Below are 15906 nucleotides of genomic sequence, written 5' to 3'. Positions count from 1 at the left end.
AAATGAGGTTTGTAGCAAGTCTTACGCGATCCGACATCGCGTCGAAATGAGGTTTGTAGCAAGTCTTACGCGATCCGACATCGCGTCGAAATGAGGTTTGTAGCAAGTCTTACGCGATCCGACATCGCGTCGAAATGAGGTTTGTAGCAAGTCTTACGCGATCCGACATCGCGTCGAAATGAGGTTTGTAGCAAGTCTTACGCGATCCGACATCGCGTCGAAATGAGGTTTGTAGCAAGTCTTACGCGATCCGACATCGCGTCGAAATGAGGTTTGTAGCAAGTCTTACGCGATCCGACATCGCGTCGAAATGAGGTTTGTAGCAAGTCTTACGCGATCCGACATCGCGTCGAAATGAGGTTTGTAGCAAGTCTTACGCGATCCGACATCGCGTCGAAATGAGGTTTGTAGCAAGTCTTACGCGATCCGACATCGCGTCGAAATGAGGTTTGTAGCAAGTCTTACGCGATCCGACATCGCGTCGAAATGAGGTTTGTAGCAAGTCTTACGCGATCCGACATCGCGTCGAAATGAGGTTTGTAGCAAGTCTTACGCGATCCGACATCGCGTCGAAATGAGGTTTGTAGCAAGTCTTACGCGATCCGACATCGCGTCGAAATGAGGTTTGTAGCAAGTCTTACGCGATCCGACATCGCGTCGAAATGAGGTTTGTAGCAAGTCTTACGCGATCCGACATCGCGTCGAAATGAGGTTTGTAGCAAGTCTTACGCGATCCGACATCGCGTCGAAATGAGGTTTGTAGCAAGTCTTACGCGATCCGACATCGCGTCGAAATGAGGTTTGTAGCAAGTCTTACGCGATCCGACATCGCGTCGAAATGAGGTTTGTAGCAAGTCTTACGCGATCCGACATCGCGTCGAAATGAGGTTTGTAGCAAGTCTTACGCGATCCGACATCGCGTCGAAATGAGGTTTGTAGCAAGTCTTACGCGATCCGACATCGCGTCGAAATGAGGTTTGTAGCAAGTCTTACGCGATCCGACATCGCGTCGAAATGAGGTTTGTAGCAAGTCTTACGCGATCCGACATCGCGTCGAAATGAGGTTTGTAGCAAGTCTTACGCGATCCGACATCGCGTCGAAATGAGGTTTGTAGCAAGTCTTACGCGATCCGACATCGCGTCGAAATGAGGTTTGTAGCAAGTCTTACGCGATCCGACATCGCGTCGAAATGAGGTTTGTAGCAAGTCTTACGCGATCTGACATGTCGTCGAAATGAGGTTTATAGCAAGTTTTACGCGATCCGACATCGCGTCGAAATGAGGTTTGTAGCAAGTCTTACGCGATCTGACATGTCGTCGAAATGAGGTTTATAGCAAGTTTTACGCGATCTGACATGTCGTCGAAATGAGGTTTATAGCAAGTTTTACACGATCTGACATGTCGTCGAAATGAGGTTTATAGCTAGTCTTATGCGATCCGACATCGCGTCGAAATGAGGTTTGTAGCAAGTCTTGTGCGATCTGACATCGCGTCGAAATGTGATTTATAGCAAGTCTTACGCGATCTGACATGTCAAAATGAGGTTTATAGCAAGTTTTGCGCGATCTGACATCGCGTCGAAATGTGGTTTATAGCAAGTCTTTCGTGATCGGACATCGCGTCGAAATGTGGTTTATAGCAAGTCTTACGCGATCTGACATGTCGTCGAAATGTGGTTTATACACGTAGGAAGTCTTACGCGGTCTGACATCGAAACGAAATGAGGTTTATAGCAAGTCTTAAGTGATCTGACATCGCGTCGAAATGAGATTTATAGCAAGACCTACGCATCCGATATCGGGGCAAAGGATGTTGTTTATAGCAAGTCGTATGCGATCCGACATCGCGTCGAAATGAGGAGACTGAATTCAGGTAATGCTTGCTAGCATTCAGTCCAGAATATTGTCTTCTCGTCTGCTGTCCAAAAACATAAAAAATCAGAATATACAGAACTGTAATTTTGTCTGTGGTTCTGTATGGGTGTGAAACTTCTGACATTAAGGGAGGAACACAGACTGAGAGTGTTTGAAAACAGGGTGTTGACGAGAATATTTGGACCGAAGAGAGATAAAATGACAGGAGGGTGGAAAAAAGTGCATAATAAGGAACTTAACTTCTGCTGTTCACCAAGTGTAATTAGAATGATCAAGTCAAGGAGAATGAGATAAACAGGGCATGTAGCAGGAATGGGGAGAAGAGGAATGCATCTAGGATATTGGTGGGAAAGCCAGACCGCTAGGAAAACCAAGACGTATGTGGGTGGACAATATTAGAATGGATCTTAGATAGAACGGGATGGTATGAATTGAATTGATCTGGCTCAAGATAAGGATGAGTGGAGGGCTCTTGTGAACACGGCAATGAACCTTCAGGTTCCATAAAATGTTGGGAAATTGCTAATTAGCTGCGCAACTGGAAGCTTTTCAAGAAGGCTTAGCTCCATGAGTGAGTAATGGAGAAACATTGTGCTTCCTGTGATGATTGAGCTGGATTTTAGGCATTCTTTGCAATGTAGAGGTGGAAGTCATGTCTGCCTGTCTGTTCGTCTGTGACTTGGTGTCAACACGTAAACTGCTGAAGAGATTATCTTGAAATTCGACGTGGAAGACTTTGACTTCAGTTGGCGGGAAATTTCTATTTTCAGCCGTACTGACGCGTAAGAAAGGCAGTCTTACATAAAGCCATAAATATACTTTCTTGTATAGGCCTCAATTGCGAACAGTTACGTCCAGTTTTATGAACAGACCGCAAAGTTAACAGCAAGGAATGCCGTTGTAAGGTCGCATGTATTGCACACTTTTCAGTCTTCTTATTACAATATTTAGGTGGGTTTGAGGCTTGCAGGTTTTGGAACAGGGCTCACTCAGTCCAGCATCAAAGCACAATAGATCACTGTGGTCGCGGTGCAAGGGCGGAGAGGGCCCACCCCTTGTGCATTCATTCCAGCATCTCGTCACGGTTTGAAGAAAAGGACATGACTGTAAGCATTATTTACTGTCTTCTGAGATGTGACACCGTGTGGTGTGGTAGAGAGGTGGACCTATTTAGCAAAACGTCCTACCTTAAGAAAATGATATTCTTTGTTCTAGAAGTTTCGTCTTGTTGCGGTGCTCCTAGGTTCACAGCTGCGGAATTTTCTAAAGTGCTTCCATTTCATATCTTCTTATTTTAGCGCGTAGAGCCGTTTCTAGGGAACGGCTCCGTAAACACGTTCCCGCGGCAGCATATACGCATGCAACAATAGAGGTACTGTTAGAAGCGGTGTTTTCTACTCGGTCCGTGCACAGGGGTTACAACCAGGACAGTTGGAGCAGTGAGGACGGAGAAGATCTGAAGGCCCCCAGAGCCGTCAGACGGTATAATATGGTCATGAGTCCCGTGGGACTCGCAACAAAGAGAAAATTGTGCTGTGGAGGACCAGCGGCCATTTAGCAGTCAGTGAGTTCAGTTCTGAGACTGTGGACAGCGGGCAATGGCGTGAGTGCGGAAGCTGAAGAATCTCCACTGTTAGAAGCCGTTACCAGGAAACGACTAGTGGAGCCTGTAACAATCTGAGAACATTAGTCTGTGTGACGTAGTAATTTGTAAAGTGTGCAGATTAGCGATGGCGCTGTAAGTGCAGTCACGAGTCGTGTGTTAAAGTGGTCAATAAATCCAATCTCCAACCCAAACCCCATCTATAATCACAGTATCACGTGACAATATTATATCTCACAGAGTTTAATTTTAATAGTGTGACATGTAGACCTATTGCCTAGCAACAGCTGTGTAAACATGCTGCAGTTCGACAGCCGTTACAGTTGGGACGGCGGATTTTGGCCGGTGGATCTCTGATGCGTAGTGGTCTGACGCATGTCGGCGAGCCTAAGATTGGTGGGCTTGCGCAGTGACACTTAGTTGCTTCAGTAAGAAGGTAGACGTTGAGCGCGTAGGATCGCTGTTATTAGTAGATACTATGTGCTTTTCCCACGTTCCAGTTGCCAGTGCCAGCCTACGAATGTTCTCTCTGCAGACGAAGCAAGTTCGTAGCATAGACTCGCTCTCATGCGCTGACAGTGAAGGACACCGGCCAAAAAGTATCGGCAGGCTTATACTACGGACCAACTCTGCGGACACGTTCCCCCAGCAATGAGAAAGCACGCAATGGAAGAGACGTTTTCTGCGCGGCCCTTGCCTTGGCTATATAAGGAGGACTAGTTCAGTGGTTGAGTTGAGTCAGTTGAGATTTGCAGTTGTGGGAAGTTAGAAGCTGGTAGCTGATCCCGGGGGCAGTTCGGGAACCTAGAGGAAGGGGAACGTCCGCCTTTGGAAGCCGCTACCAAGCAACGGCTAATGAAGACTTAGAAGACTTTGTGTGCTGTAGTTACAGTCATCTCTGGGGCGTGTAACTCGCTGAAATTGTTGCAGTTTTTTGTGGTTACGAGTGTAAGGGTCAAATAAATTGCCAATCCAAATTCCTTCTGTAGTCACTCAATCACGTGATAATATCTTCATGTTTTATCTCGCAAAGTTTAATTTTATTATTTCTCAGTCTAGTTGTAAATCTGCCTAGTTACTCCCGAACGCCTCTCATCGGTTATGTGCTTCAAGCATAAACTTTAGACAGATAATATTAAAATTTTCAGTTTCCACATCACACAAGACGCTGTGTCTCCGTCACAAAGGCTAGAATTGTTTGGGGGCATAGTCGTTGTTTAGTCTGAGAATCATACGGCACCCATAACTGCATTTCGTGATGGAACCGGTAAAGCCAGTAGTAGGTACACAAAGCAGCCACCACTTGTTCTCTCAACTGTCGGAACAGGTGGGACCAGGGCAAAATAGAATTCACACCCCCTTTGCAAGGCCCTTTGCACCTTACGCCTCTTGGTACAGGCGCTGGGCATAGCGACTGGCTATGGGCTGGACGACCGAGGGGTCGGAGTTCGAGTCCTGGTACGGTCAAAGAATTTTCTCCTCTCCACATCGTCTACACCGGCTCTGGGGTCCACCGAACCTCCAATTCAATGAGTACCTGGGTCTCTTTCCCAGGGGGTAAAGCAGCCGGAGTGTGAAGCTGACCACTCACCTCCAGACAGTGCCGAGATCAAGAAAGTGTGAATCTATACATCTACTCCCCACTAAGTCTTCATGACACAGTGCTTAATTAGTTAAGCGCAGGGACAAATTTACCGTACCTTTATTATTATTATTTTTTTATTGCTAGTGGGGTGGGACCAAGTCCCTTCTACTGCGGCCACTTCTGGCCTATTGTACCAGCCCCAAATGATAGGTGAGGGTGATTGTGGAGCAGTTGGTGGAATGAAGATTGGCAGGGGAAACCGAAGTACTCGGAGTAAAACTGCCCCAGCGCCACTTTGTTCACCACAAATCCCACTTGACCAGACCCGGGAGCGAACCCAGGCCGCCGAGGTTGGAAGTCGGCGACTAACCGCTTGAGCTATGGCGCGGCCCCATCATACCTTTATCTTACCCCTCTTGGTACACAATAACAACCCCTACCATTGGTTCGGGGAAATTACGGGATCCCTCTGCACTCGTCTTTGTCCTCTGCCGCCCACCGGTCGATGCGTGCAGATGGACGGAACAGACGAACACCAATAGCTGAGGCACTTGAGCCGGGAGCGTACGTACCCTGCTTCCGTCGCGCACCGGGCACATTCCCCACTCCTCACTTCTTGGCTCTAAGTTCTTTGACATCAAAGTGACAGATCTCTGTGACATTGAATCGCTCCTTCTTAAACTTTTTTTTTTGTGAACCCGTGGCTCTAGCAGCACTGAAATTATTATATTGCTCTTTGCTACTGTAATATCGCCCGTTAAACTGTTTATAACAGGATTACGCTTTCGTCTTCAGGCTTGCTGATGATACACTTCGTATTTCACGAACACATGTTCATTTTCTTTATTATTATTTGAAGGGAAAACAGGATTTCTAGTAAACTTTCAACCCTATTCACATTACAAACTTTATGTATCACGTAGAACGTAAAGCTATCCCTGTAGCAGGCCGTGGAGGACCATAGGGTTGTGAGACGTCGAGGCTGTCACATTTTCTAGAAAACCGGCTCACAGATGGCGGTGAGGTTGTCAGCCTTACGCCGCTGGTGGCCGCCCTTAACCCCCCAGGAAGGTTCCTGGCACTTATTTGCATTAGATTTGCAGTAATCGAGCCAAACAAATGTAAATATGGAGGTAAGTAAGCGAAAATTTAGATGGATCAAACACGCGCTGAGGAAGGATGATGAACAGCAATCAAAGATCGTGCTTCAGTGGAAACTTCAGGGAAATAGAGAAAGCGGAAGACCAAGAAACAGACGGAGATCCACTCTGAGAGAAGCCGGAAGAAGTTGGAGTGAGCTGAGGTGTTTAGCGGCGAATCGGGGCAAATGGAAAGAAGCTTGTAGACAAATTATGCTCCTGATGGAACTATAGATTATTATTATTATTATTATTATTTCTGTTAGAGACCGAGTCTACCCCAGGGCTGTAGTTCGGCTGGAAGGGTTAGGACCTAACCCTTCCAGCCGAACCGTTAGGTCAATTGAAAAATCCCAATGACCTTATCGGTAATCGAACCCGCGACTTCCAGGTTTTGTAGCATAGTGCCTCAACCAACTACGCTACCGCGTGTCACTTGTCAATCTCTATAACCACACAGATCATACCGTTTTACTTAGGGACGCACAAATAAAAACCACACCAAACCTAAGAGTTAGCACGTGATCTTCTCGGGGTATAGCGGAACCAGTCATTCCCTGTTGCAGTAAGGAACACATCGGATGTCAGAGACATGTCTGAGATACATGAATATATGCGGCGCATCGGCCGTGTTTTATTTCCTGTATAAACTTTTTTTTTTTTCTAACGAAGGCAGCAAACCGGAAATTTTATGAAACTGAATGCGCTTTACAAAGAGCCACACCCTCCGCGCCAGGATAACTGTAATGTGGGCGGTTGCGTTTACAAACAAATGACGAACTCGCAGTCTGACGTAATGGAAGCATTGAAAACGGGCGCCATTTAATCACAGCGGAAAGGGAAGTTGCGTTTCCCAACACACCATGCGCACCTGCCCCAGTGTAATACGAAACGCCACTCTTTATTGATTCATTTTCGTTAAATTTGCTGTTATTCATATAAGGCCACATAAAAGCCGAAGGCCTGCAGTTCCTTTATACTGTCCTGATCGCTCCTGATTATTAGCCAGGAGACACTGAGGATTACCTGTGCTTTAGTCGGGGTTGCAGTATCGACCTTTGCCTAAAACAAATATCGATTGTTGGAGGGTTTTTATGTGGAAATCGTAGACCGATATGAGAATATTTAAGTCGTAAGTTCCCGTCCATTTACTGCATGTGGGATGACGCTGTGTAAAATACGGCTCCATATTGATACGAGCGAAAATTACAAAATGTACGCTGGCAAAAATTGGTTTATGATCGAAATATGGAAATAATAGGCGTTCATGAAATTTATGAATTGTCTGAAAGAGTTGGTCAAGTTGTGACTGAAAGGAGATATCTTTCTATTGTTTAATGGTGGACTAAAGAGTGGCCATTGTGATGCTCTGTTGCCAGCTGAAGGAAAAATAGGATAGGTATTTTTTGGACGATGCATTTTTTACAGACAAATTTGAGAATTTTTTTTTCTAGGTAGCAATACCGCGCAATACATATTATAGCGTGTAGAGTAGTTTTTAGGCAACGGCTCGGAAAACATATTCCCGCGGAAATGGGTACGCATGCAAAAATAGAGGTGCTGTTGGAAACGATATTTTCTATTCTGCCCGTGGAAAGGGTTTATAAGTAGGACCACTGATGCAAGAATAGGAGAGTTCTAGAAGGGATGAATTCCATTCGAGTTACTAAGAGTCAGTCGATTCACTGAGTGGACCTGGACTTTGCAGAAAGTGAAGTGAGCTCTGAATGAGCAGTTGTTTTTCTTGGTACGCTGTGAGGAATCTATGCTGTTAGCAACCGTAATCTGCCTGTGACCAGTGCGGGCTTGAGAGAAGGATAAATGAGTGGCTTTTACTGGTTTTCCGTGGTTCGCTGTGAGGAATCTGTACTGTCAGCAATCGTAATCTATCTGTGACCAGTGCGGGCTATAACAAACTGAGAAAATTTATTGCGTAAGTAGTTAGTGGTCCAGAGATAAGTAGATAGTCTCGTAATCACTCAAGAAGATCAGAAGTGCGGGTTAGCTTCATGCAGTGAGAAGAGTGAGACATTGCATTTGAACGACGGAGTTGCCACCGAGTGTGACTCAGTTGGAGTTCGACGTTGACTCCGTGGGCTAGTGGTGGACGTTGTTCTTCTGTGAAGTTAGTTGAGTGGCAAACGAGTGACTGCGAACTACGAACAGATTGTCGTGTCCAGGATGGCGGTTGTCCCAGTGCCGGGATACCAGTCATTTTGGACAAAGAAACGTTCAACTTTAAAATCTGAGTCCCATAGGTTAATAGGACACTTTTCCGTCACGAACGCACAACTGAGACATCTGTTAAAATAGTGGGCGACATTGAGGATGTTGCAGGGTACATTCCAGCTTCGGTGGGTGACAGCGAGCAATGGTCTGCCATGGTAAACTCAGCGGAGGAGAACAGACAAAACTTCTGTAAAGGCCTCGGTGTGAAGACGCTGTTTAGTGCCCTCTATGGCACATACACAGTAGCCCTTCACGAATTAAGGCTGTGCTCAAGGCGATTATCCCAGCAGACCAGTCCAAAACACCAAAGTCCACTCTCATCCACGAGGATGGTTTCAAAGAAGTTCGGCGGCGAAAGAGCCATAGCACCGATGAGACCGCCCCAGCTTCTTTGAAAGCAAAGCCGACCGCAGCGTGAGACTCTTTAGAGGACCTCCCCCTCTCCGAAAGTGGACATCACCCGAAATTTCTTCGCCCCCCTCAGGGCAGCCGCTATGGACACGGATCCCTCCAGTGCGGTGGCTGCACGACAAGAAGAGGGAGCTCCGGGGAAAATAAGAAGGCCGCCCCCAATAGTGATTACAGCTGCCACTAACCTGTTGCAGTTGCAAGAGGAAATCGATAGTGTGGTTAAAGGAAACTTCGAGTTCCGTAACACCAGAAACGGAACCAGGGTAATCACAAAAGCCTTGGAGGATTTTACGGTAGTCAAATCCCATCTCGAGACCCACCACCTTCCTCATTTTACGTACCTTCTGTCCTTAGTACCTAAAACCCATCAAGACCACAATATACCAACTCCCTGTGAATATTCCAGCAGAGCATACCTCTGACGGGCTGATAGCTCTAGGCTTTGACATTATCAGTGTGAAACAGATGGCATCTACCCATCGGTCACCGTCCGAGGAAACACCAAACAAAAACCTTCCCCTATTCCTCATCATCTTGCCCAGAACGTCAGAATTCCAAGAGATCTTCCAATTGACAGCCCTGTACCACATTGCAATCAGGGTAATTGACAATCAACAAGAAATTCTGAGAAGAACTAATCGTCTAATTTCCTTTGATACAATACGGACCTCATAGAAAACGACGCGTCCAAGAATTCTATTGTATCTTGTGTGTTCCTGCCGCGGTAACATTATTACCCAGCCGTTGCCTAGCGACGATAGGGGGATACACATATGGACACACAGACTGATGGGAGGGGTTTATGAAGTACGCCGTTGAGATGAAATCAAGTGTCATGATATACATACCAAGTTTCATAAATATCTGTTAAGTCATTCAGAAGTCAGTAAGGTGGGATACACAGACAGCATTGTTATCTCATAAGCATGTTTTTATTTTCTTTTCAAACAAGCAAAGGAGGCTAAAATCCTTTGTTTGTGTAACGGCAAACTGTCCACTTGTATTTGTAACAGCTGTAGTTTAAGAAGGGTCACAGTGAAATAAGCACAGTGAGTTCAAGTACGAGTTGAAGGCCCTGTCTTGTGGACTACAGTGTCTGTAGTCTGTGAAAGTAACCCGTGTTTTGGAGGAATATATCGCCACCATCTGCCAGGCTGAAGGTTAAGCCGAACGAGAAACCAGCATAAAATAGGCAGCAAGCAGATCTCTGGTCGCTTAGCTTACTGGTCGACCCTGAAGATGGATAAGATGTTCCTCCAAATTGTCGGTTGACTTTCACTGGACTGCACGGCGTTGTATGCTAGAACTGTCTATAATCACCGCTGAGATAACTTATTCAAGGAGTATGAGCTGATAATCTGACCTGTTTCTTTTCAAAGTTCGAGCAGGCCTTAAGATAGTTCAGAATAAAGGCTCCCACATTTTCTTTAGACAATCGGCTGACAGATGTCGGTATGGTTGTCAGTCTTACGCACCGGCAACCCTTTTACCCCCCATGAAGATTCTTGGTACTCATTTTTATTAGAGGCTGAGTCGACCCAAGGGCCATAGTGCGGTTGAAGGATTAGGTAACTTGAAAAAATCCTCCTAATCGGGACTCGAACCCGCGACCTTCCGGATTTTAGCATGGAGCCTCAACCAACTACGCTACCCCGTGCCCCCTATATTTTGGGTATGAGTCTTAAAATGTAAAATGTTATAACTCGGTTGAATGTTAAAAGTTAAAATTAAAAATATTTTTTTTTCTTTATATTGTTTATCGTGGAGTAGATGGGGCTTCCTGGGAACCTGCGTTGTTTTTCACTTCTTACTGGTTATAGTACGTGGTGGTTTTTTCGCGCGTATGTGAAATTGTGTTCTCCTTTCCTTTTTAGTGACGAATGGTAATACATTAACATTGGTTATTTATTACGAATTTATTGTGTTGACGGTTGTATAATAATAATTATAGTCTGGAAATGTTCGTGGTTATTTTTTAATGAAATATTCACGAGGAACGGGTAAGATCTCTGTCTCTTAAACCGACTGAACCTAAAACGCAATAATGGTGTCTGCGATTGAATAATTTACGTATACCACTTCTCCTTTCAATAAGTCACTGTGCACAATTTTCCATACTATCTTGCTTCATTTTAAAGCGTTTCCATCGGTGGCGATTCGAGAGAGAATGCAGTGGACAGGAATTTTCAGGAAATTGCGTTCCTACAGATCAACACGTTTAGTTTTGTGAGTAATGCACAGGCATACCCGGGGTATGCGGGTAGGAATGTGATTCGGGCAATTGGACTTGGGATTTATGGGTGGGCGAGCTGCTTGGTGATCTCTGGCAGAAAAGTTAACTACGGTGGCAAAGCGAATTACATTTGTCGTAAAACACACCATAAACGAGAGTTAGAGGAGATTCAGCCTCCTGACTACCAGGAAATATCTGACAGCGTTCATAAATTATGTTATCGACACTGCCATAGACCAGGCATGTCCAACTTCAAACAGGCTGTGATCGACTTTTTAGTGTCAAAACTGACAGTGATCTACCACCCCCTCCTGTCGTCGTACCTCGCTTTAAGCAAAAATATTGATAAAAATAACACGACGCGTGATGTTTGTTGTAAAAGCAACATACATTGAAAGTACAGACTACTTTAACACGTAATTTCCCTTCAAAATCTGAATATAATCATATTATATTACAAGTGAATTTACATGCTTTTCACGTATAATTTCCTTATAGGCCTATGAGATCGACCAAAAATCGTCCCGCGATCGACGCGTTGGACATGCCTGCTATAGGCTATGGTTTATACTCCAACTGCAGATGGCAGCACGTACCGCGTTACTGTTAAAAGTCGTTACTGCAGGGTGATTTTTAATAGAGAAATATTCTGTACGTTCCTTTTTATTCACTGGGGATGCTACTGCTGTTGTTCCTTTCATCTTCTTCATCTATCCACGGTCTTTCTTGGAACCGAAAGTGAAAAAGAAGGAAATATACCACTTTTTTTTTAATTCGCTTAGGGGCGTTGGACTCCAACTGGGTCACTCGACACGGCGGCCACTGATTGGCCTATTGTAGCCTGCCCCGGGTGATTATGATGATGGAGAATTTGGTGGAATGAAGATTGGCAAGGGAAACCGAAGTACTCGGAGAAAACCCACCCCACTGCCACTTTGTCCACCACAAATCCCACTTGACCAGACCCGGGATCGAACCCGGGCCGCCGCGGTGGGAAGCCAGCGACTAACTGCTTGAGCTATGGCGCGGCCAAATATAAAACTTAGTAATAACTCCAATTAACTAACTGCATGGAGCTGAGCCCTTCTTGAGAACCTGCCGGTCGCCCAGCTACTCAAGAATTACCCAGCATTTTATGGAACCCGAAGGTCCATTACCGTGTTCACAAGAGTCCTCGATTAGTCCTTATCCTAAGCCAGATCAATCCAGTCGACTCCCCCCATCCTATCTCTCTGAGATCCATTTTAATTCCCACCGACCTACTTCCTGGTCTTCCCAGCGGTCTCTTTCCTTCTGCGTTTCCCACCAAAATCCCCTATGTATTCCTCTTCTCCGCTACTGCTACCTGGCTTACCCATCTCATCGTCCTTGGCTTGATCATTCTAAGTGTACTTGACGAAGAATGCATACAAGTTATGAAACTCCTCGTTATGCAGTTTTCTTCCCCCCCCCCCTTTACTGCATCCATCGCCAGTCCAAATATTCTCCTCAGCACCCTGTACCTTCAGTCTGTGTACCTCGATATCAGAGCCCAAGAACGGTCAGGAATAATAGTTTTACGTGAATGGCTTAAACGTGAGTCTGTAAGAAAAATTTTGACTGCCCCCTAGAAAAATCTTGTCGGGGCCCATGTATAGGTATATGACTTTTTCATATCTGAGGAATAAGAAGTCAGTTTAACGATCTGGCTGTCTGTACCCGCAGGGAAGTGTTCATCTCTTTTGCATGAAGGCATGAGGAAATTCCCAGCAAGTGAACCTTTTTCTCTCTGTTCCAGGGACTTGAGGTTCAACAAGATACGTGAGATTCCAGCCAACGCGTTCAAGAACCTCAGACAACTGAACACACTGTAAGTATAGAGTGGCCCAAAAGTGGCATCCAGAACTATAAATCAAAGCAATCTTTCGGAATATAATGTATTCCTCCGCCACGCTTGTTTCAGTTGAACGATTCGTCGGGAAAACTATAATATTTTTTTTTTCGTAGAAAATTTTTTTGTTCAGCAGACATTTGTTTGGCTCGCTCGCAGTTTGAAGTTGAAGTATCTGTCCCGCCAGTGGCCTCCGTAGTCTAGGGGTAACGTTCCCACCTCATGACTCAAGGTACGCGGGTTCAAAAACCCGGCGGAGGTCGTGGAATTTTTAAGGATGGAAAAATTCAGGGAACAAGTCCTCCGGAAGGGACTTTAAGCCGTGGGTCCCATGTCGTAGATTTACGGCACGTAAAAGAACCTCATGTCTCTAAGAGACCNAGAAATTAAAAGGGGGACGTACAATAGACTATCAGTCGCGGTGCATGGGGAAACCCACCCTCTCAATAATGAAGCACGGAATCACTGATCTGTTTCGCATGTCTGTGTTTCAGCATCATGGCGCCAGCGGTAGGGGGACAAACTAAATATATGCCCCCTCACCTACATTTTAGGGAGAAAAGAACAAAAATTAAAGAGAGAAATTTTATTAAATATTAATATACAAGTTCGAAATATTTTAAAAATTTGATTTTCTACCCTGAATACATAGGTAAAAAGAGCCGTAAGCTGGTTAAACGTAAGTTTGTATGGACATTCTCCGCCCATGGCCCACATGCAACAACTCGAGAATGGATTTTCATGAAATTTGATGTTGGAGAGGTTTACTAAACTCTGTACAGGCCACGCCATAGCTCAAGCAGTTAGTCGCTTGCTTTCCACCTCGGCGGCCCGGGTACGATCCCGGTTCTGGTCAAGTGGGATTTGTGGTGGACAAAGTGGCCATGGGGCAGTTTTCTCCGAGTACTTCGGTTTCCCCTGCTAATCTTCATTCCACCAGTTGCTCCACAATCACCCTCACCTATCATCTGGGGCTAGTACAATAGGCCAGAAGTGGCCGCAGTACAAGGGACTTAGTCCCACCCACTAGCAGTAAAAAAACTGTACAATTTGGAATTAATGGGGTTTTGGACCTTTGTCAGTCGCCCGGACGGAATAATCGTAAGAGATAACGACATCTGGGCGGATAAGTGGAGGAGGTACGATAGAGGTAGCTCACTGCATAGGATCAGTGAGAATAACTTTTTCAATAACCAAGGCCTTCCTTTTTTCATCATTAATCTCATTTCTTTCCACTACTCTTTGTTTCTCCATCCGCTGCCCGGTTATCATCCTTTCCACGCTGTCCACCCGTTTCTCCATTTTCTCCTCCCGTCTTCCCCTCCGTCGTTTCCTCCTCTGCTCTCCCTTTTCCCCCATATTTTCTTATCGTCGTCCTCTCATTTTCTTCCGTCTTCTCCCGCTCTCTTCAGCCATTTTGACGTCTTCCTTCTCGCCCTTCTTTTCTTCCCATTATTTCATCACCTCGCCCTCTGCAGTCCCCTCTCTAACCCCTATTTCCATTCCTACTTCGTCACCATCCTCCTGTCTCCTCCTCAGTGCTTTGCCCCACAGTGTGGCGTCCAGGGCATGAAAGGTATTGATAATAGGTTATCTATAAAGAATAGTATCATTATGCTTAACGTTATCATGTTTCATTAACACTAGTAACACATCACTCGCAATGAACGCGAGAGGTTACCACACCTACATGTGTGCAGTCCATCACTAACGGAACAAGAAGTTGTTTCCGGCGTTCCCTGACATGGCGCTTTTATCGTACAACCTTGCGCAGTCTGCAGTCGGCGCAGGAAGTACGGTCCGAGCGGCCACGAAGGGACACTGTGACACCAAGAGCGCTGCGGTTGTCTCTCAGCCCCCTCCCGCCAAGTCAAGAGGAGCTTATCGGCCGTCAATCGGTTACAGGATTGCGGCCGTTTGGGTTGTTGCCTCTTGTAATATGGCAGACATTTAACAATGTTTCGGATGAATCTTCAGCATAGCAGATGGAGGAGTAATCGGGTTCCTCTGAATCGTTGCTGATTTTCGACTAAATTTCACCGCGTCGCATGTCTCACAACGGTGATATTCATACACGCTACTGTGAAAACCGTCAGTGTCACACAGTAATGAGAACCTTCGGATGTCGCCCACCTTTTGACTATCTGAGCTACTGTTAACTTCTTAAGGGAGTTGGAATTTGAACATTGTGTTTGTCTCTCTGCTTGCAGATTGCTGAACAATAATCACATTACCCGGCTGCAGAATGGGGTCTTCAACGGCCTTAGGGAGCTCAGATATCTGTGAGTATTGTGCTCCACAGTATTAACCTACAAGTGCCAAGCGTCGAGAATTTCGACCCTCACAGAAATTGTTGTATCTTACTGCATGTAACATCCATTAGAATTTTATGTTAACTGCACAGTCAAGAAACTTCTGTAGAATTGCTCGCTCATACATTTGAAGATTTTAGGGAGTTTATGTGTATTATTTACCCTAGACAGAAGAGCAGCTCTAAGAACCTAAAATTGCGGCTTTGCAATGCAAAAATTAGAGCACAGTTGCACCACCCTCTTTAACGTCCAGAAAACTCAGCATTTTGCCCGAGCAATGTGTGAATTCGTATTACGTAGATGAATTTCAGGTTTCACAGGTATAATGGATATGATCACTTTCCAAACCCTACCCCTTGACAGTACACACATCCCAGCGTCTCTGTCGTTTCTATAAACTTCGCATGACGTCACGTTCATAAAGTATTTCAGTAAATCAGAGGTAAATTTTCCCCTCTGCTTACTTGAACACCACGCCGTGAAGACGAATGAGGAGTGGAGGTAGAACTCCACGTATTCTTAACCTGGGCACTTGATAGAAGTGAGTCGTCTGTCAGCTTCACACCTCGGCCACTTTACCCTAAGGGAAATGGCCACTGGTATTCTCTGGATAGGAGATGTGCCCCAAGGAGATCTGAAGATTATGAAG

At 45.5% G+C, this 15906-nt stretch overlaps 1 protein-coding gene across 5 annotated transcripts in view; it reads left to right on the top strand.

The window, feature by feature from the left end:
* The window catches only part of LOC111872967 (peroxidasin), a gene marked incomplete at its 3' end in the record, with an annotated part of 268973 nt that overhangs the window by 205984 nt on the left and 47083 nt on the right, over window positions 1-15906 (top strand). For all 5 annotated transcript variants that reach the window (XM_033754906.1, XM_033754904.1, XM_033754905.1 and 2 more), the window contains 2 exon segments: window positions 12853-12924; window positions 15156-15227. In XM_033754906.1, the coding sequence (XP_033610797.1) occupies window positions 12853-12924; window positions 15156-15227 (144 nt within the window).

This window comes from Cryptotermes secundus, unplaced genomic scaffold (genome assembly GCF_002891405.2).
Source record: "Cryptotermes secundus unplaced genomic scaffold, Csec_1.0 scaffold1227, whole genome shotgun sequence".
Lineage (NCBI taxonomy): Eukaryota > Metazoa > Arthropoda > Insecta > Blattodea > Kalotermitidae > Cryptotermes > Cryptotermes secundus.
Note: the sequence above shows the minus strand (reverse complement) of the source record. Positions and strands in the feature narration are given on the sequence as shown.